The following is a 20,741-nucleotide window of genomic DNA, read 5'->3' on the forward strand; positions in this document are numbered from 1 at the left end:
TCATTTTTCTCCTGGAGTCTGGTCAGAACTGCTGTGAGCTTTTCATCATGTTCTGCTCTCTTCCATCTGCACACGTACACGTTGACGCCACTCAGCCCATCCAACAAATGGGACATTTGGGACGTATTTGGAAATGCTCAGGACCGGAAGCAATTCCAAATGGCAAAATGTTAAAACAGTACCGGCCAAACAGTGTTCTAAACGTTGTGAGCGCCCTACAACTCTGGTGACAGGGGTATCTGCCAGAAGCCAAATCGGGCATCCAGCTTTGTGAAGACTTGTGAGCCATCCAACTGAGCCAGCGACTGCTCCTCTGATGGTAAGATGTGTCTCTCGCTGCAGAGTGCCTCATTCAAGTTAGTCATGTCCACACAGATCCTTATGTCCCTGTTGGCTTTTGGGACCACCACCATCCCTGCACACCAGTCAATGGGACTCTCTATTTTAGACACAGCCCCAATTTCTTCCATCCTCCCCAACTCTTCCTTTTGCCAATAAAGGTTAGGCACACGGCGGGGGGTGGTAAGGGCATAGGGGACCGCATCCTCTTTCAGTGGATTTTGTAGTCACCTTCTAGCCTTCCTAGGCCAAAAAACACTTTTGGGAATGTCTTTTTGAAAACCTCCCCTGGGTCCGCCAGTTCGCTCACTCTCTGAATGAGTTGCAATGCTTCAATTGCTGGCAGCCCCAGCAACGGTCTGGCCAGAGAGTCATTGACGAAGACAGGCTGGATGGCACTCGTCTTTATTCTCCAGTCTAATCACCAACTGCCCTACCACTGGTAATATCTTATTACTGGGCCGGTAAAGTTGTTCGTTTGTAGAGATCAAAGAGCCATCTCTACTATAGGTATACAACCTAGTGGGGATTGCTGTCACTGCTGCCCCTGTGTCTAGTTTAAATGATACAACCTCCCTATTGAGTTTAATGTCTGAGTGCCAGCCAGCATTGTTTTCCTTTACTTCTCATAGACAGATGCTGGCCTGCTGTAGCTGCTATTCCTCCTCTGAGACCTCATGCATTTGCTTTAATCGACAGACAGCTGAAAAGTGTCCTCTCCTGTGACATTTCCTGCATTCCGCATCCTTTGCTGGGCAATCTTTCCAGCTGTGGAAAGGGGATTTCCCACATTTGCGACAAACACTTGAATTGGCTACTAGCGCTGTCTGTGATTGTTTTCTCCACGTTCGTCTCTGTTCTGTGTTCCCTTTTTTGTTTTAGCACAGTATGAAAACGCATGTATTTCCTTACTGTCTTCAGTCTGCAAGGAGCTGCTGTGGCACAGCATCGTCTGCTGTCTTTTTACTCTCTTACTCTGCCTAACCTGGTTTACAGCTTTGAACCAGGTAAGCTGGGAATCCAACTGTAACTTTTCAGAAAGATAGATATTTCTTATTCCCACTACAATCCGATCTCGGATCAGCTCTTCCCCGAATGTGCCAAACTGACAATGTTCCCGCTAGCTTGTGAACAGCTGTGATAAAACTGTCAGTGGTTTTACTCTGCTCCTGTTTGTGCACATTAAACTAAGCTCTCTTAAATATTTTGTGTCTCCCTCCTAAATGCATTTCAAAACAGTCTTTAACGGCACAGTAGTTACGTTTCTCTTCCTCAGTCAACAGTGAAGCATTTAACATATCGCCATGCAGTTTAATGAGGTACCGGTTCCTAATCTACACCACTACTGTATGTTTTGATATAGACCAGTTGGTTGTTTAGCAACAAAACCGACAAGTGTGGAAATATGGAACAAAACAGACGGGGTTGGCTAAGATTGTTGACAACATCTAAACTATAATTTGCCTTCAAATGTCTATTGAAAACATAAATACATTTGCACAATGAGCACTTGTCGTCTCTCAAATACATCGTTACAGTTGTTGGTAGCTAGATAGCAAATGTTTTGCCATATTAGCATAGACATGACATGAGTCAAAACACCTCAAAACAAGACATGGTATCAATAACAAGATACAACGAGCTGAAACGAGAAACCTACGATTCCCCACATGGCAGCCTCTTGTTATTGTTTCTAACTATCTGACCGTTCAGAATCATAACATCACCTTCTGCCTCATCGATGTGCGCGCATTATTTTAGTGACGTTTATAAGGCAACAGCCTCACTGTGCAGTGCTCTTACCCAACTTCCACAAGATCCCATATCCACGTCTCAGGGAAGAAGGTACGGACCGTCTGTATGGGTGGCAGACGTGCAGGGGCACCGAATGCTACAGATTGAGCCACTTGAATTCTGTCCATGACTCGATGGTGGAGGAAGCCTATATAGGGTCCCAATAAAACAAAACATAGTAATTATTCTCATGTTAGAATCAGCCTGGTCAAACCAGACTGAAAGCTGTGGTCACTGGTGATGAATGCAGCGTTCAGACTGGTTTAACCAGGCTATGTTAGAATAACATTTCCCAAGATTCACCAAAGACTTCTGGCAATGACAAGTGTAAGAGATGGTAAGAAGGGCATCTCACCACGTTGGTACTGGTTCCCCTTATAACTTAGACAGGAAGGTACTCTTAGAACCAGATTAGTTGCCAGCTTTAGTCCCAGTTTCTAGAAATCACAAACAAGAGAGCTGTCACGCCCTGACCTTAGTTTGCTTTGTATGTTTTATGTTTTGTTTGTTCAGGGTGTGATCTGAGTGGGCATTCTATGTTGTATGTCTGGTTTGTCTATTTCTATGTGTTTGGCCTGATATGGTTCTCAATCAGAGACAGGTGTTTTGCGTTGTCTCTGATTGGGAACCATATTTAGGTAGCTTTTTTTATTGTGGGTTGTGGGTTATTGTCTATATGTAAGTTGCCTGTGTCTGCGCTTGTCATTTATAGCGTCACGTTCGTTTTGTATTTGTCTATTTAGTGTTCCTCTTCGTTTATTAAATAGAAGTATGTATTCGTATCATGCTGCTCCTTGGTCCTCCTCTCTTCCACATTATGACGATCGTGACAAGAGCTCAATATTAATGAATGTCTTAGTTTAATTTTTCTATTCTAAATGTGTGTTTTTTACTTCCAACTGGCTATTTTAGAAATATAATATTTAAGAAGATGTATGCATGGTAACAGTATGGTAACTAATTCTTACGAGAGAGGAAAAGAGGCTTCAAGTTAAGAGAAAACAAGGCTGAAGTTACCTTAAAAACTTCATGAGGTTCATTTCCCTCCTCAGTTTGTCCTGGGTATGGCATTATATATCTCCTTGGTCTTACATGTAAACATGCTACTGGATCATCAAGCTGGTAGGGAATGTGTGTTGTCTCCTTGACTGGTAACAAATCAAATATCTGGAATGGGATAGTAAGGAGACGGGAAATGACCGTGTTCATTGGGCACCAAACAGAAGGCAGGGACTACTTGGACTTGTCAAATAAGAAACGCTCAGTTTTGTTTTCCATTGCTAAATGTTTTTAATGCTTTCCGTGCCCTAATGAACAGAACCCAGAATATGAACATGAATTTGAACAGAATGTGAACCAATAGGGAGGTGCTTTCCAGTTGATGAAAGTACACCAAATGGCCAACAGTGACCAGACCCATTCCAAGTCTGCCGTTGTCACTTCTTAGTCCCCTGAAGCTGGTTGTATTGCCAGCACCACAACAGCTGTTTATATGGTGGTACTGTATGACCGTTGATATTCACTACACCGAGCTCTGTTACCTTGTCAGCATCCAGCCTCTTCCCTGGCTCCATGATGTGAACACTCTGGTCCACAGCACTGAGGCCACAGAGGGAGCCGGGCTGGGCCGAGAGCTGTAGGGTGTTCTCCTCCCCTGGAACTGCTTGTGAGGGTGAGAACTCCACCGACACCTGGTGCACATGACATACATAAGTGTACATTATACACCTTTATACAAGGAATGATATCTATGTGCATGGAAATACTTGACACTATTTATACCTTCCATAAAATGAACATAGTATGTTTGTGACGTGCAGAAGTCAGAGGGTATAACACACGAAGAAGCATGCCCACATATACACACACCTTGTGCCTGAAGCATTTCTCAGTGGGAAAGTTCATGCTGTGGGCGATGACAGTCTCACTGGGTAGCATACTGTACACAAGAACCTGTACCACAGGCGCCGTCTCTGGAACCACTGCCAACTTCAAAGTAACTTCACCCTCAGTTGCTGTAACGCAAGAGCATGTCACACTGAGTACGTTTACGTGCACAGTAATAATTTGATAGTAAACTGATTATGCAGTAGTCACTTTACTCTGTTTATTTTAATCGCGTATGGTCAAAATCGATGAAAGCATACGCCTATTAAAACACAAGGACATATGAACGTTAGGTTTGCACATGATATGCCCCAAAACATGCATGTGCCAGTTTTCACACAAAAGTTGGTATTTATAAAAACTGATCTTGAAGTGAGAATGTGCTTATTATCCTCCTGCAAACTCCAGACCATGTGAATGCAGTTTCTAGTGGTTAAAGTATTGCATTGCAAGAAGGCAAAAGTAGTTTATAGCCTTGTGCAGGAATAAATTACACTCATATTCATAACAAAAAACAGGTAGCTACATATAACAAGATGCTATCACTTGCCCTTAGTGAGAAGACCAAACATTTATTTTATCTTTGTAGGAAATGGGTGCCTTTTTCATTTCATTTCCATGATCATTGCAGAATAAATCCTCACCTTTTCTGACCAGATGGTTTCATAGGCTACTCGCGAAATAGCCCATAGGCATACAACAAGTTAGGATAGGCTACCGTTCATCCCATCTCTCATTTAATTGGACCCACTTCAGAATAAATATATAAGCTATTTCAAGTATTTTTTTAATTTAACCTTTATTTAACTAGGCAAGTCAGTTTTAAGAAAAAAATATTATTTACAATGACGGCCTACCCCCCCTGCCAAACCCTCCCCTAACCGGGACGACACTGGGCCAATTGTGCGCTGCCCTATGGGACTCCCGATCACCGCCGGTTGTGACACAGCCTGGGAACAAACCAGGGTCTGTAGTGACGCCTGCCTTAGACCGCAACGCCACTCGGGAGGCGACCCGTTTCGAAGCGCAGTTTAATGATAGAACAGACGGTTCACCCTTTTCCTTGACTTTTGTAGGTGTCTGAATACAGTAATGTCGAATTTCTCTTGTGGACAATATTCCATTTATTAACATAATACATATATCATAACCATTGTAGAATACTTTTCCTGGCATGATGAGTTTATAATCCCGAAGTAGCCATACAACAAATTACCATGCACATCTCTCATTTATTGAGCCTATTAGATAGGCTATTATATTGTAATTTCACGTTTTTACTCTATGCATCAGGCAGGGAGCCCTTAAGACGTGAACAGCAGTTGATCTTTTGCATTGAAATGTGTAGGCTACCACTGTAAGTGGGCCTACCGTAGTTTTCATTGTAGACAATGTTTCAGAATTCGTGGGCAGTGCATCATATTTAAGTTCGGGGAAAAAATGAATGCAAAACATTATTGCATTCAAACCATCTGTTCACAGTTCCACTACAATTTGCTATTTTGTCTTTCAGAAACAGTCAGATAGCCTACAGCAAATGTCACTGCAAAGAAGCAATTCTGCCAACAACTCCAAAGACATTTAATCAAGTTCGCCATTGCTATTTAATTTAGATACTGTTTTAGCCTAATTCCAATACTTTGAAAGTATACAGCCAATAATGGCGTTACTGTCACCATAAAAGTTGAATGCTGAGCGTTTTCCAGGCGGAGTTATAATGCTCGCTCACCCACGCACAGTTTAACGACAGGTCTGACTCATAACGGGTGTGCGCCTAGTTTCTGTATCTCAATATTTATGTGTGTGCAGTCTTTTCTTAAATGGCGCACGTGGATATTTAGTGAAACATTTACGCAAAGGTTGTAAATGAGGCCCCTGGTTTTCTGAGCAATCTTTCACATTATTAGGACATGTAAACACCTTAATCGGTGTTCGAGCAGTGCATTTGATCTGCGGATGTGCTTTCACCATGTCAGCGATCTGCCCTCTTTAGCTCAAGGGAAGGGAGTTCAGAAAGACCCCTTGACTTTTTCCACATTTTGTTATGTTACAGCATTATTCTAAAACGCCCCCCCCCCCCCCCTCATCAATCTATACACAATACCCAATAATGTCAAAAACAGGCTTTTAGATTTTTTTTTGCAAATGTATAAAAATTAAATATTGAAATATGACATTAACATAAGTATTCAGACCCTTCACTCAGTACTTTGTTGAAGCACCTTTGGCAGCGATTACAGCCTTGTGTCTTCTTGGGTATGACGATGCAAGCTTGGCACACCTGTATTTGGGGAGTTTCTCCCGTTCTCTGCAGGTCCTCTCAAGCTCTATCAGATTAGATGGGGAGCGTCGCTGCACAAGTATTTTTAGGTCCCTCCAGAGATGTTCGAACGGGTTCAAGTCTGGGCTCTAGCTGGGCTACTTAAGGACATTCAGAGACTTGTCCCGAAGCCACTCCTGTGTTGTCTTGGCTGTGTGCCACCCAACCATAAAGGCCTGATTGGTGGATTTCTGCAGAGATGGTTGTCCTTCTGGAAGGTTCTCCCATTTCCACAGAGGAACTTTGGAGCTCTGTCAGAGTGACCATCGGGTTCTTGGTCACCTCCCTGACCAAGGTCCTTCTCCCCCGATTGCTCAGTTTGGCCGGATGGCCAGCTCTAGGAAGAGTCTTGGTGGTTCCAAACTTCTTCCATTTAAGAATGATGGAGGCTTGGTTTTTGCTCTGACATGCACTGTCAACGGTGGGACCTTATATAGACAGGTGTGTGCCTTTCCAAATCATGTCCAATCAATTGAAATTACCACAGGTGGACTCCAATCAAGTTGTAGAAACATCTCAAGGATGATCAATGGAAACAGGATGAACGTGAGCTCAATTTCGATGGTCTATTTCTGTTTTTTATTTTTAATACATTTGCAAAAATTTCTAAAAACTTGTTTTCGCTTTGTCATAATTGGTAATTGTGTGTAGATTGCTGAGGATAATTTTTTAAATCCATTTTAGGTTGGAGCGTAACAAAATATGGAAAAAGTAAACGGGTCTGAATACTTTTCCGAATGCACTGTATGTGATTTTTCTTGGGTCACTATAACTATATCTATTTTGCCAATTGGATTGATCCCCTCTACCACACGGAACCCCACTAATCTACCGACGGAAACGCACGAGGTGGCTAAAAACAGTCCTCCATCCAACGCTAGATTGCTACCGATGGCCCGGCTAGCTGTCTGAATCGCCGTTACCCCAACCAACCTCACTACTAACTGGACCCTTATGATCACTCGATTAAGCATGCCTCTCCTTAATGTCAATATGCCTTATCCATTGCTGTTCTGGTTAGTGTTTATTGGCTTATTTCACTGTAGAGCCTCTAGCCCTGCTCATTATCCCTTATCCAACCTTTCAGTTCCACCACCCACACATGCGATGACATCACCTGGTTTCAATGATGTTTCTAGAGACAATATCTCTCTCATCATCACTCAATACCTAGGTTTACCTCCACTGTATTCACATCCTACCATACCTTTGTCTGTACATTATACCTTGAAGCTATTTTATCGCCCCCAGAAACCTCCTTTTACTCTCTGTTCCGGACGTTCTAGACGACCAATTCTCATAGCTTTTAGCCGTAGACTTATCCTACTCCTCCTCTGTTCCTCTGGTGATGTAGAGGTGAATCCAGGCCCTGCAGTGCCTAGCTCCACTCCTATTCCCCAGGCGCTCTCTTTTGATGACTTTTGTAACCGTAATAGCCTTGGTTTCATGCATGTTAACATTAGAAGCCTCCTCCCTAAGTTTGTTTTATTCACTGCTTTAGCACACTCTGCCAACCCGGATCTCCTAGCCATGTCTGAGTCCTGGCTTAGGAAGACCACCAAAAACTCTGAAATCTTCATCCCTAACTACAACATTTTCAGACAAGATAGAACGGCCAAAGGGGGCGGTGTTGCAATCTACTGCAGAGATAACCTGCAGAGTTCTGTCCTACTATCCAGGTCTGTACCCAAACAATTTGAACTTCTACTTTTAAAAATCCACCTCTCTTAAAGCAAGTTTCTCACCGTTGCCGCCTGCTATAGACCACCCTCTGCCCCCCAGTTGTGCTCTGGACACCATATGTGAACTGATTTTCCCCATCTATCTTCAGAGCTCGTGCAGCTAGGCGACCTAAACTGGAACATGCTTAACACCCCAGCCATCCTACAATCTAAGCTTGATACCCTCAATCTCACACAAATGATCAATGAACCTACCAGGTACCACCCCAAAGCCGTAAACACGGGCACCCTCATAGATATCATCCTAACCAACTTGCCCTCTAAATACACCTCTGCTGTTTTCAACCAAGATCTCAGTGATCACTGCCTCATTGCCTGCATCCGTAATGGCTCAGTGGTCAAACGACCTCTGACTGATCACTGTGAAACGCTCCCTGAAACAATTCAGCGAGCAGGCCTTTCTAATCGACCAAATCTACCATTCCAGTGTTTTACTTGCTATATTGTATTTCCTTCGCCACCATGGCCTTTTTTTTGCCTTTACCTCCCTTATCTCACCTCATTTGCTCACATTGTATATAGACTTATTTTTCTACTGTATTATTGACTGTATGTTTGTTTTACTCCATGTGTAACTCTGTGTTGTATGTGTCGAACTGCTTTGCTTTATCTTGGCCAGGTCGCAATTGTAAATGAGAACTTGTTCTCAACTTGCCTACCTGGTTAAATAAAGGTGAAATAAAAATAAAATAAAGAAATAAATGTGTCTTAGAAGTAGTTTTCACATGCACATTTTATATGTCTGACCTCAAAATCAACAATACTTCCCAGAAATAGCATGTTCACTGAGGTAGAACATTTGTTTTGATTGACGATTTCTGCATTCATCAGACTGCCATCGGTAACCTGATTTCAGACATCCATGTAAACAGTATTATTAGGGAACTTGTTCTTCTTGCAAAGCGTTTTAATCTAAGTATTATCTTATTCTGAGTCGCATTATTGTGTGCATGTAATCGTACATTGTCATTGTCATCAAACACCTTCAAGTATGTTCATAATTAATTAATGAAACTCCCTCACCAGGACTCCCGTGCTGCACGGTAACCTTCATATGTCCATGCTGAACTATCACCCCTCTGGATAAGGCCTGGAGGAGGGAAAGGGTAAAACACTTGTCCCAGTTATTCCATCAAGTCAGCAAGAATATGATGAGAAGTGCTGGTGTTGTATAGAGACATCCTTCCTTTGAAGATGAGATGTTGGGACTGTCTGAATTGACCCTGGTCAAAAGTAGCACACTAGAGAATAGGGTGTCATTTTGGACTCACCCTGGGTTTGCAGGTTGTCACAACTTGTTCCTGGTTCTACTCACCAGGTAGATGAAATCCACGGAGCCCTTTGGGACAGTCTCCCCTACGATGGCGTACTGGATGGTGATTGACACTTCCTCCCAACATGCCAGTGGGTTTTCAATCTTCTGAATAGCCAGAGAGCTGGATGTTTTACTGTGAGGGGCAGTGGGCTGGATCAGTGAGAGTTTGTGTTGCCCTCTTTTGAAATAGGGGGCCCTGTATCTACTGCTCTCCGTTTGTGGTGTGTTGCTTACCTGGAAAGCAACAGAGGGAAGAGAGAGTATAACTTAAAGCCCAATCCCAAATCGACCCTTAGACCCTATACAATATACTTGTGGAGATCTGAGAGGATTTGACAGTTGGAAATATGGTAACTAACATTTCCACCGTGCCTTCTGATAGGCTAGGTGGAAGTTTCACCATATTGCTTATTATACCAATGGAATTTTCTAAGATCTCCACAAGAGCATGATAGACCCTAGAGGGTAGGGTCAAGTGAGTGATTTGGGGTTGAGCATAAAGAGTCTTCAGAGTCTTTCAAAACCTAGACGGACTTTCAAAACCTCATACTTACTATGAGGTTAATAGTCTCTTTGGGCATACTGGTTGTGTTGAGGGAGAAACTGGCAATACCATGACTGTCCGTGGTCAGGTTCTGGAGATGATGTGAGGACCAGTCTTTCTCCTCCAAAAGGTAGACTAACATGTCTGAGATAGGTGTGTTGTTGAAGTGAACAACGTTTATCTGAGGAAAAAGGGGGGGAAAGTTGTAAGTAGTGATGCTACATGTGTCACTGTTACCTACCATTGGTAGTTAAGTAAACAGGAATGTCAAAGACAAATGGCATCTACAATTCAACTAAGTCTAAGAAACAATATCACTGGATTTGGACGCACCTTGCCCTCGATAATTGATCCATGCTCATAGATTTTGGGTGTGTCAACAAATGTGAGTTTTCCAATCACATAGGAGAGCTCAATGTGTTTTTCCTTTGACTGTGTAATACCTGTCAAAGGAAAACAAAAGAAAATAGGAGGGTTTATTTTCACAACTACACATGCTACCATGATGCACATTGGCAGTTCACAATGCAGAAGCTGAATTCCAGCGCAGCTTACTCAACGTATTAAAAACATGATTACAAACAGAAGACATGAATAAAAACAGCATAATATGAGGATGTAGCACCAAAGGTCAAATACGCAGGTCATGCCAATCTTCATAATCTAATTAAACATGCAATCTTGACATTATGTAATTCACTCTCAAGAAAAAAAAAACTTTTTCATTTGACTTCAGGCAAATGTTGTCATCACTTCTACCGTCTCCAAATTCTTATGATAAATGACTTGCCTGTCCCCTCCTCCTCTACTTTGGCATTAAAACTCAGCCTGTCTATGAGCATTTTCTGGCCAGCATCCTTTGTGAAAATGAACATGTTGAAGACATGAGAAGCACAGCCAGTTTGGTCCATCTGGGAAAAGCAAGCAAAACCACACACATTAAGAAATGATTTAAATAAATGAACCAGATCACATTCAAATGTAATATGATAGTAAAACAAGTTATAGTTTCTTCAGGAAAGCATACATACCTCTATTGACTCTTTATGGCAGGGGGGTGTATAATCAGGAACTCCTTCTGGATTTTTCTCATCAATTCTTATTGGTATCAATACATTGTGCCCCAAGGGTCGGCATAACTCTACCTCTGCTTTACCAGGTACAGGCTGCCCATACGTGTATCTGATTTGATTTCATAATAAAACACATACAAAACATAAAACATCATACATTTCCTACTTAGAGAGACGTAGTATATTCTAAACCTTTTATGAGACATTACAAAGGCTCATACATGCATCCTTACAACAAGTTACTATGCATTATACCTGCAGGCTTTCTTTAAGTCAAGTGTTTTCAACATTGCCAATGCATCTGTACCTGTATTCATAAAGTCTCTCAGTGTATGAGTGCTGATCTAGGATCAGTGTAAAGTTCTGTATCAGAATGAACAAGGTCACATGGACAGGAGAGACCTGATTGTAGGTCAGCAATCCCACTCTGAGAGGCTTTATGAATATAAGCCCGGCTGTTCATGTAAATGCCACTGTTCCAAACGTTTTAATTCTCAGGGTACTCATAAGAACATTTTATGACATTGAGCAGTAGCATTGTAGGTCTTCAATTAGTATTTGTCATTAGCACAGACCTGGGTTCAAATACATGCATATTTAAGGATTTGTATCTTAAATACATATTTTCTGCGTATTTGAGTATTTTTCAAATAATATGGCCCAATCAAAAACTTCTAATTCCTAGATTATTTTCAAATACTTGTTTCTAAATACACGATTTCAAATACCCCCAGGACCAAACAGACCTGGGTTGAGTATTCAAATATTTGAATTTGAATCAAGGTCTGCATTAGCGAAATGCGATTAATTAGACAGTGACAAATAGTGGAGTTAAAAATAGTCTTGTAACTACAGTGCATTACAGAACAGAGATAGTGTTGACTCACGTTGCACACACTTCTACTTTATACTCCTCTTGAACAACGCTGATCTCATCGGCGAGGTTCATTTTGATCTCAAACTTTGGCAAAACTAGAGATAAGAGAACAGCAGGCAACTCATGAATGTTCCAGAAATGTGATGCATTGATTCAACTTCCAGATCCATAATATTACCTAGCATGAAAGGTCAAATAAAGAAGCTCTACTTACCATACTTTTCTACCTTGAAGTGATGGTATATTTTGTTTTCACCAATCCACACTACAATAGCATAGGATCCTACGGGTGCTTCAGAGTTCAGGGGGTAAGAAAGCTGCAGAATGTTGCCACTGGATGTAGTATTGACCCACTGTCCAATCCTGTTCTGATGAACATCCTGTTGGTTCATAGAACAAGGGACACATGTAGCAGGGTGCAACATTGTGGAACGTTCAGATACAAATTATGTTATGTAGGCCAAACATGCCTGTCTGACATGAAGAGTAAAGAGTCACATCAGCTCTATTCATGACATTTCTATCTGCAAAGTTCTGAGGTTTGCTTGCTGAAGGTGGCCCAGATGTGATCACATAAAGCTGATAGGGAGTCTTCTGGTAACTGCCATGTGGACATGAATGATGACCTACAGGACCTAGCTGGTGGAGTCATTGTCTTATAATGTACTAGTATTTACAGTGAGTCATCATACATTGATAGACTATTAAGGGTCTTACCTGCAGTTCCACAATGTTGTACTGTGAAAGGAAAGACAAAAGACTGCTTAATGTTTTATGAATAACTCTCAAATTCCCCAAAAATTAAAAGAGGAGCAAAACTGTCAACTATAGGAACTAGGCAGATGCTTGGCTTTGTTTCTTAAATTAAACATAACATGTCGCTTTTGCAATAGATTAATTCAATCTCAGGAAGAAACTCCTATACATTCCAATCTGACCTATATGAGTGGAAAACACCATGACTTGTGGCGAATGTTTGAGGACCTTGAAATCCACCCACGCAGGTTAACTTAGAGAACCTCTGCAGACATGTACAATATGTTTGCCCTGAGTGCTATGTGTCTCAACTGTTTGTGTAGCCTTATCAAACAGATAACATTGGTTAAAGATTTGGATTTGGGATTTTGCCCAATAGTTGTTCAAAACATTTCCCATTTCCAAAGTCCTAATGCTTATGGAGTTCTGACTAGTTGATTGCTGAATTAAAATATAGTATAAATACAGTATATTGTACATAATAAGCCTCGTCCTTGTCCATAGGGCAGGCGCCTTTGTTCTGTTTCTGTAGCGTGAAGCAGTCTGGAAAGGATACTAATCTATTGCTGGACCTTACCCCCAACCCATCTCCTTAATATTGAGTGCTAAGCAGAGCGGTATCGGGTCCAATTTTTAGAGTCTTTGGTATGTCTCAACCCCCCCAACCTTCCATTCTCACTCTAACCAGGATCGCAGAGTTGAGTTGGTAGGACGATATCATACATACATAATACCTGATTGCTATGTCTATCAGACAGTAAAGTGACGTTGTGATCCTTCTTCTGTATCTGTCTTTTTGTTTGAAATAGTGGAGATTGGTCATTGTTTTCAATATTCAATGTTTCACATTTTCAACACTCACCAGCTGATTGACAGGGATAAAACTGGTATCCAAGGTGATGACTCTAAACTGCACTGTAAAAAGACAAAGAAAAGACAAAGACAAGCACTCAATGAGAGCTTTAGAAGCATAATTTTGAAGGATTTCCAGATACCAGGAATTGTTCAACTGGGATTTCTGGAAAAGCAGGGATTTTAGGGAAAGTTACCAGAATTTTGGAAGACAAACGTTTGACAGTTACTCTGGATAATATTTTACACTGTTGGTACTAAGGCCACAATTCAATCAATTGCAGATAAAGGAAAACTGCACTGCAAGTTTACTGAAACTATTTACACTATCGATACCCAATGATAATGTCCAGGAGAGGAACACCTTACAACATGTGGTATGTTGGTTCAAACTCCAGTGTACATATCCTCAGTGAACATGGTGGATTTTATCTTTATGATGTGCTGTTGCAGGTGTCTCTTAGGAGCAACATGTGATGACAGAGCAACCCATCATAGAAACATGATACCACCTAATTGTCCTGTTTCTTAGCAAGAAGACTAATTGAGTACTGGCTCTGTGTAAAATTACCTGTGTGTCCCGGGTTGTAGATTGGTTTATCTGTTTGGACAAATGTCATCGGTTTGTAGGGTTTAATCATGACCTTTCTCTCCTCTGTCGACAGAAACGTTTCACCTTGAACCTTCACCTTAAAATGTTGCACTTGGTCATTCTCCACATGAGGGGCCTGAAAGGGAGACAATGTACAAATAACATATGATCCTGTGCGGCTCAGTTGGTAAGAAAGTGCTGCTAACAATGTCATGGTTGTGCAGATTCAATCACGTTTTCTTTCATCAGTGTGTTTTAAAAGTGATGTTTCTTTAGTAGCTGATGTCATATTTTTATGTAAAATTTCAGCCTGAATGCCAGAAAGGTTATAGTAAGCCACCACATTGATATTTCCTATGTAATAACCTGGTATTACATAGAAAATTAAGACATGCGTCACAAATCTGAGAACTACAGTACACTCTTATTGAATGGTTCTGGATGTCGACCAGTGCTGGGCTGACCTGAAACTGGAAGCAGCGGTGAAACTCTTGATCAGAACTCTCCTGGAGAAGTATTTTGTTCTGTCCATTGGCGATCAGAGATATGGTCATTACCAGGGTCTCGTTGGGCTGCAGAAGGCTGGCACAAAGCTTGGCCTCTGAGCCTGCCTGGATCACTGCAGGAGTGGCTACCATGTAAATCCTACAGAGAACACACACACACACACACACACACACACACACACGCACACGCACACGCACACGCACACACATGCACAAACCAACAAACAGATAGGAAAATCAATACAAAATGAGAGGACACCTCTAAACAAGAAACTAGGATCTTAACTTGACCAGTATTGTCATAGCAAAATAATCCTGCAGCTACAGGATTTTAACGTTTTGTCCATAATGTTGCTTGATATGTGGTTCGGCTATTAGCTGGACAAAAGTAGGCTACAGACTACATGAAAAGTGCAATAACGTTATTATACCATGCATAGTGCAGGCTTTCAGTGAATATATTAATTAAAAAATGTAACAAAAATAACAGTTACTTTTTTAAAAAGATAAAGAATATTAAGGTGTAGGTGTAGGTGAAATACACAGAAAAAAATATCTGCAGAAAGGTTAGATGAAAAGCAGTTCTAAATTTGCTCTCTGACAGAGAGAATGTTACACCAGGATGAGACGCCACATCTGGTTACTCAATTCTAACTGACTGTGTAGATTTACTTACGGTCTTGGAGTGTCTTGACAGACACAAAGCCAGGGAAAGCAGGCGAACAGTATCCATCTCCAAACCTGAAGCCCAGAAGGAACCATGACTCAAGGAGAGAAATAAAAAACAGCAAGTCAGCCTATGTCCCAGTATTCCTACTGGCAAGACTATCCTACTGCACTGTTTAGAGGACAAGCAGAGGAACTGGTATAGCATGATTGAAGTAAAAGCGTTGTGAATGTTTGACTAATTTGTGTCAATAACAATGATTTTCAGTGGTGTGATTGGCTGATTCTCTTGATGCACCATTAATATGCATCCAGTACATTGTGCATGACATTGGCATGCGCTATAACCTGATTACATCTCAATAGATTGCGCGCAATGCCTGTTTTTTTTGTTTGTTCATAATATACAGTTGGGTCCAAAATTATTGATGAGCAGAAAATACTATAAAATAAATAATAGAAATATTGAGCTGTATGGTATGCTCGAAAAAAATGAACAATTAGGTTATTTTATGCAAATACAATTGTTCAGAATTAGATATTTTGTTTAACAATTAATACAAAAAATCTCTAGCACCCTCCCCTTGTGGTGATAACGACATTGATTATTTTTCTCTAATGTTTTATGAGATTGGAGAACACATTGGGAGGGATCTTCGACCATTCCTCCATACAGAATCTATCCGGATCCTTGAGATCCTTCTTATGGACTTTTCTCTTCAATTCAAACCACAGGTTTTCAATGGGGTTCAAGTCTGGAGACTGAGATGGCCATTGCAAAATGTAGGTTTTGTAGTCAATTAACCCTTTTGGGGGGGATTTTGATTTGTGCTTAGGGTTATTGTCTTGCTGGAAGATACACTTGATATTGTACTATGTGAGTTGATATGTGTACTTGTGAAGTGTACCTTTGACTTTTTTGTACCTCGGTGAACAACACAGAGGTGGATCTACAGGGTGGTAAAGCTGGGCATGGACTCCCCAAAAATTATATGTGCCCCCCCAGTTTTGTTTCCCTATAAACATAACAAATTATATATCAATTACAATGCACCTGACGACCTGTTGGATTTAACCAAAACTGAACCAGTGGAAGCAGAGTTTATTGATTCTTGCAAAGTGAAATCAAAACCACAGCCAGCAACAACAAATGGACCCCACTCAGTGCTCTTCAAAGATACGACGGGCCTTTATCAGAAATGCAGATTGTGGAATTGGATTAACATTTGGGACATCTATAGCTATGTGCAAAGATTCCTTCTCCACTCTGAAGAACGCATTCAGTGAACACTGTTACATCAACGAAAGCCCAACTTGTCCAGCTGGCATTTGAAAGGGTCCTGACAAGTACATTTCGCCAGGAAGGAGAATGGAATCAGAATCTTCTCGTGAGCATGGAGGAGGCTGCAACTCTTCTAAATGGTAAGCTAAACCTTTATTGCCCAGGCCGTCGTGCCAGATGTACTAATTGATTGGTTTTCCCTCATGTAAGCCTATTAGTCGTTTGGCTCGTAGGGCTTCTCTTCATCATGCTTTTGTAACAGTTTAACTTTAGTACGTCCCCTCGCGAACCAGGTACCCTCTGCACACATCAACAACAGTCACCCACGAAGCATCGTTACCCATCGCTCCACAAAAGCCGCGTCCCTTGCAGAGCAAGGGGAACCACTACTTCAAGGTCTCAAAGCGAGTGACGTAACCGATTGAAACGCTATTAGCGCGCACCACCGCTAACTAGCTAGCCATTTCACATCCGTTACACTTTTTTGTGTGCAAAATGACAGTTGTTGTGTATATGGTTGCATTTCAGATAGGCCTACATTTTTTATGTAGGATCATTACCGTCTGTAGCCTACTAAAACAAGAAGGAAACTCATTCTGTTATCGTTAATTTGCATTACACAGTCATTGTGTGATAGGCCACCGTAAAAGTGATGTCAATGCTATGAAAACGACACAGTCTACTACTTCGCCCACTCCCTGCTCTCTTGCTGTGGCGTGTGTTGCTCCCGGAATGGGCATTTTCTCTTATTCGCAGCAGATACAAATTAGCTACTGCCATGTAGGACATTTCACATCAGCTATGACTATAGAATATGCACTTAGTTTGATTTAGTTTGCTTTTCTGAAACTCCCCCCCAGAAAATATTCTGCACCTGGAAGTTTAAACTATGAAGCCTGTAAGAATGTTTGATAAGCTAGTGGTGCTGTTTGAAGAAACATTTCTAAGCTTCCCAATGAAATGCTGACTGCAAAGTAAGCCTACCTGGCAGAATGATATCATGATGATTTGTGTCAATCAGGAGGGCAGTTGTTTTGTAAACTCTGCAGTCACACATAGGACATTGTACAGTACAGAAATACTGCTAACCAGGTCTCTTGCTGGGTGGCAATTGAATGAAACTACATCTGTCACACCCTGGCCTTAGTTATCTTTGTTTTCTTTATTATTTTAGTTAGGTCAGGGTGTGACATGGGGGAATTATGTGTTTTGTATTGTCTAGGGTTTTTGTATGTTTATGGGGCAGTGTTCAGTCTAGGTGTTTGTATGTCTATGGTTTGCTAGATTGGTTCTCAACTTTCTATTGTTGTCTCTGATTGGGAGCCATATTTAGGCAGCCATAGTCATTAGGTAGTTGGTGGGTGATTGTCTATGTCTTTACGTTAGTTGCTTGTGTCTGCACTTTTGTTTTATAGCTTCACAGTCGTTTGTTGTTTTTGTATAGTTTGTCAGTGTTCGTTTCGTGTTCGTCTTCGTTAATAAATAGAAGATGTATTGTTATCACGCTGCGCCTTGGTCCTCCTCTCTTCCACAATACGAGGATCGTGACAACATCCTCTAAAAATGTGTTCAAATGTTTTTTTCCAGACCTAAAAAATTGTTTTCTGATGTGGCTTAAGCATTGTTGTGGACTGCGAACATACAATTGTTGTCGTTTTTCTATATATAAAGTATGATTTGAGAGTGATAACCTGAAACCTAAAAAAAAACTATAGGAAAACCATTTTTCCCATAGGGCCCCTTCCTTTGCCGGGAGGGCCATATTAGAGTATACCCACTTCTTCAGGCACCACTACACCACTGCATGTCGTCCTGGAGCCAAGCCTGACTGTACCCTAACCAAGTTTAAATCCGCAAAGCATTTATGTATATTCTATGTCCTTGCACACTGCTAGTTCTACATTGGCGGTGATAATTGGACAATTACTTACTTGATTCTGGGCAGCTTTTAGCAAAGTGCAGAAATGCATTCTTGTCAACAAGTCTGTGGCTATACACTACCGGTCAAAAGTTTTAGAACACCTACTCATTCAAGGGATTTTCTTTATTTTTTACTATTTTCTACATTGTACAATAATAGTGAAGACATCAAAACTATGAAATAACACATATGGAATCATGCAGTAGCCAAAACAGTGTTAAACAAATTAAAATATATTTTCTATTTGAGATTCCTCAAATAGCCACCCTTTGCCTCGTGACAGCATTGCATATTCTTTCCATTCTCTCAACCAGCTTCATGAAGTAGTCACCTGGAATGCATTTCGATTAACAGTTGTGTATCACATTTTAGGGAAGACCCAGACGCAGGCAGTGTCGAAGTAACAAAAGTTTATTACTAGAACAGGGGGCAGGCAAAATGACAGGTCAAGGGCAGGCAGAGGTCAGTAATCCAGATCTGAGTCCAAAAAGTACAGAACGGCAGGCAGTCTCAGGGTCATGGCAAGCAGAGGTCAATAATCTAGTGTGGTGGGGCAAGGTTCAGTATGGCAGGCAGGATCATGCAGAATGGTCAAAACCGTGAAAACAGGAACTATAGAAAAGACATTCACAAGGGGAAAACCGCTGGTAGGCTTGACGAACAAAACAAACTGGCAACAGACAAACAGAGAACACAGGTATAAATACACAGGGGATAATGAGGGGAGATGGGAGACACCTGGTGGGGGGTTGAGACAAGCACAAAGACAGGTGAAACAGATCAGGGTGTGATAGTGTGCCTTGTTAAAAGTTAATTTGGTGTGGGGGGGGGGGGGGGGGGTCTAAATGGTGGGGGGGCTGGTTTGGGGGGGGGGGGGTCTACAGAAGATGGCCCTATTTGGTTAAAGACCAAGTCCATATTATTTCAAGAACTTTGAACGTTTCTTCAAGTGCAGTCGCAAAAACCATCAATAGCTATGATGAAACTGGCTCTCATGAGGACCACAACAGGAATGGAAGACCCAGATTTACCTCTGCTGCATAGGATAAGTTCATTAGAGTTACCAGCCTCAGAAATTGCAGCCCAAATAAATGCTTCACGGAGTTCAATTAACAGACACATCTCAACATCAACTGTTCAGAGGAGACTGTGTGAATCAGGCATTCATGGTCAAATTGCTGCAAAGAAACCACTACTAAATGACACCAAGAAAAAGAAGAGACTTGCTTGGGCCAAGAAACACCAGCAATGGACATTAGACCGATGGAAATCTGTCCTTTAGTTTGATGAGTCCAAATTGGAGATTTTTGGTTCCAACCAGCAGTGTCTTTGTGAGATGCGGTGTGGGTGAATGGATGATCTCCGCATGTGTGGAGATCATGGTAGCCATTCCTGCAGTAATCCAGGCAGGCTCGGAGGTCAAGCTTTGTGCCAGCCTTCTGCAGCCCAACGAGACCCTGGTAATGACCATATCTCTGATCGCCAATGGACAGAACAAAATACTTCTCCAAGAGAGTTCTGACCTAGAGTTTCACCGCTGCTTTCAGTTTCAGGTCAGCCCAGCACTGGTCGACATCCAGAACCATTCAATAAGAGTGTACTGTAGTTCTCAGATTTGTGGTGCGTCTCTTAAGTTTAGTTCTCACCAACTTAGCCGCACAGGACCTTATGTTAATGCTTCATTGTCTTGTTGATAAGCCCCTCATGGAGAGTGATGAAGTTCACACGTTTAAAGTGGAGGTTTGAGGTGAAGCGTTTCTATCCACGGAGGAGAGAAAGGTCATGATTAAACCCTACAGTCTGATGACATTTGTCCAAACAGATAAACCAATCTACAACCCGGGACACACAGGTAATTTTACACAGAGCCCGTACTTAATTAGTCTGCTTGCTAAGAAACAGGACAATTAGGTGGTATCATGTTTCTATGATGGGTTGCTCTGTCATCACATGTTGCTCCTAAGAGACACCTGAAACAGCACATCATAAAGATAAAATCCACCGTGGGTTCACTGAGGATATGTACACTGGAGTTTGAACCAACATACCACATGTTGTAAGGTGTTCCTCTCCTGGACATATCATTGGGTATCGATAGTGTAAATAGTTTCAGTAAACTTGCAGTGCAGTTTTCCTTTATCTGCAATTGATTGAATTGGGGCCTTAGTACCAACAGTGTAAAATATTATCCAGAGTAGCTGTCAAACGTTTGTCTTCCAAAATTCTGTTAACTTTCCCTAAAATCCCTGCTTTTCCAGAAATCCCAGTTGAACAA

The 20,741-nt window shown here is 41.5% G+C and overlaps 1 protein-coding gene across 1 annotated transcript in view; it reads right to left on the reverse strand.

Annotated features, from left to right (window-relative positions):
* The window catches only part of LOC129822089 (alpha-2-macroglobulin-like), a 42,353-nt gene extending 26,902 nt beyond the window's left edge, over nucleotides 1-15,451 (reverse strand). The window contains exons 1-18 of the mRNA XM_055880013.1: nucleotides 15,274-15,451; nucleotides 14,556-14,736; nucleotides 14,071-14,227; nucleotides 13,510-13,562; nucleotides 12,609-12,629; nucleotides 12,106-12,271; nucleotides 11,902-11,986; nucleotides 10,973-11,123; nucleotides 10,732-10,852; nucleotides 10,275-10,384; nucleotides 9,952-10,122; nucleotides 9,398-9,631; nucleotides 9,106-9,172; nucleotides 4,003-4,148; nucleotides 3,675-3,824; nucleotides 3,151-3,300; nucleotides 2,489-2,570; nucleotides 2,143-2,281 (exon numbers count right to left, since the gene is read on the reverse strand). Of these exons, the coding sequence (XP_055735988.1) occupies nucleotides 2,143-2,281; nucleotides 2,489-2,570; nucleotides 3,151-3,300; nucleotides 3,675-3,824; nucleotides 4,003-4,148; nucleotides 9,106-9,172; nucleotides 9,398-9,631; nucleotides 9,952-10,122; nucleotides 10,275-10,384; nucleotides 10,732-10,852; nucleotides 10,973-11,123; nucleotides 11,902-11,986; nucleotides 12,106-12,271; nucleotides 12,609-12,629; nucleotides 13,510-13,562; nucleotides 14,071-14,227; nucleotides 14,556-14,736; nucleotides 15,274-15,359 (2,270 nt within the window). The 5' untranslated portion in view covers nucleotides 15,360-15,451. The remainder of the gene's footprint in view (nucleotides 1-2,142; nucleotides 2,282-2,488; nucleotides 2,571-3,150; nucleotides 3,301-3,674; nucleotides 3,825-4,002; nucleotides 4,149-9,105; nucleotides 9,173-9,397; nucleotides 9,632-9,951; nucleotides 10,123-10,274; nucleotides 10,385-10,731; nucleotides 10,853-10,972; nucleotides 11,124-11,901; nucleotides 11,987-12,105; nucleotides 12,272-12,608; nucleotides 12,630-13,509; nucleotides 13,563-14,070; nucleotides 14,228-14,555; nucleotides 14,737-15,273) is intronic.
* Between the last annotated feature and the right edge of the window lie 5,290 nt (nucleotides 15,452-20,741).

Source organism: Salvelinus fontinalis, chromosome 24 (assembly GCF_029448725.1).
Source record: "Salvelinus fontinalis isolate EN_2023a chromosome 24, ASM2944872v1, whole genome shotgun sequence".
NCBI lineage: Eukaryota > Metazoa > Chordata > Actinopteri > Salmoniformes > Salmonidae > Salvelinus > Salvelinus fontinalis.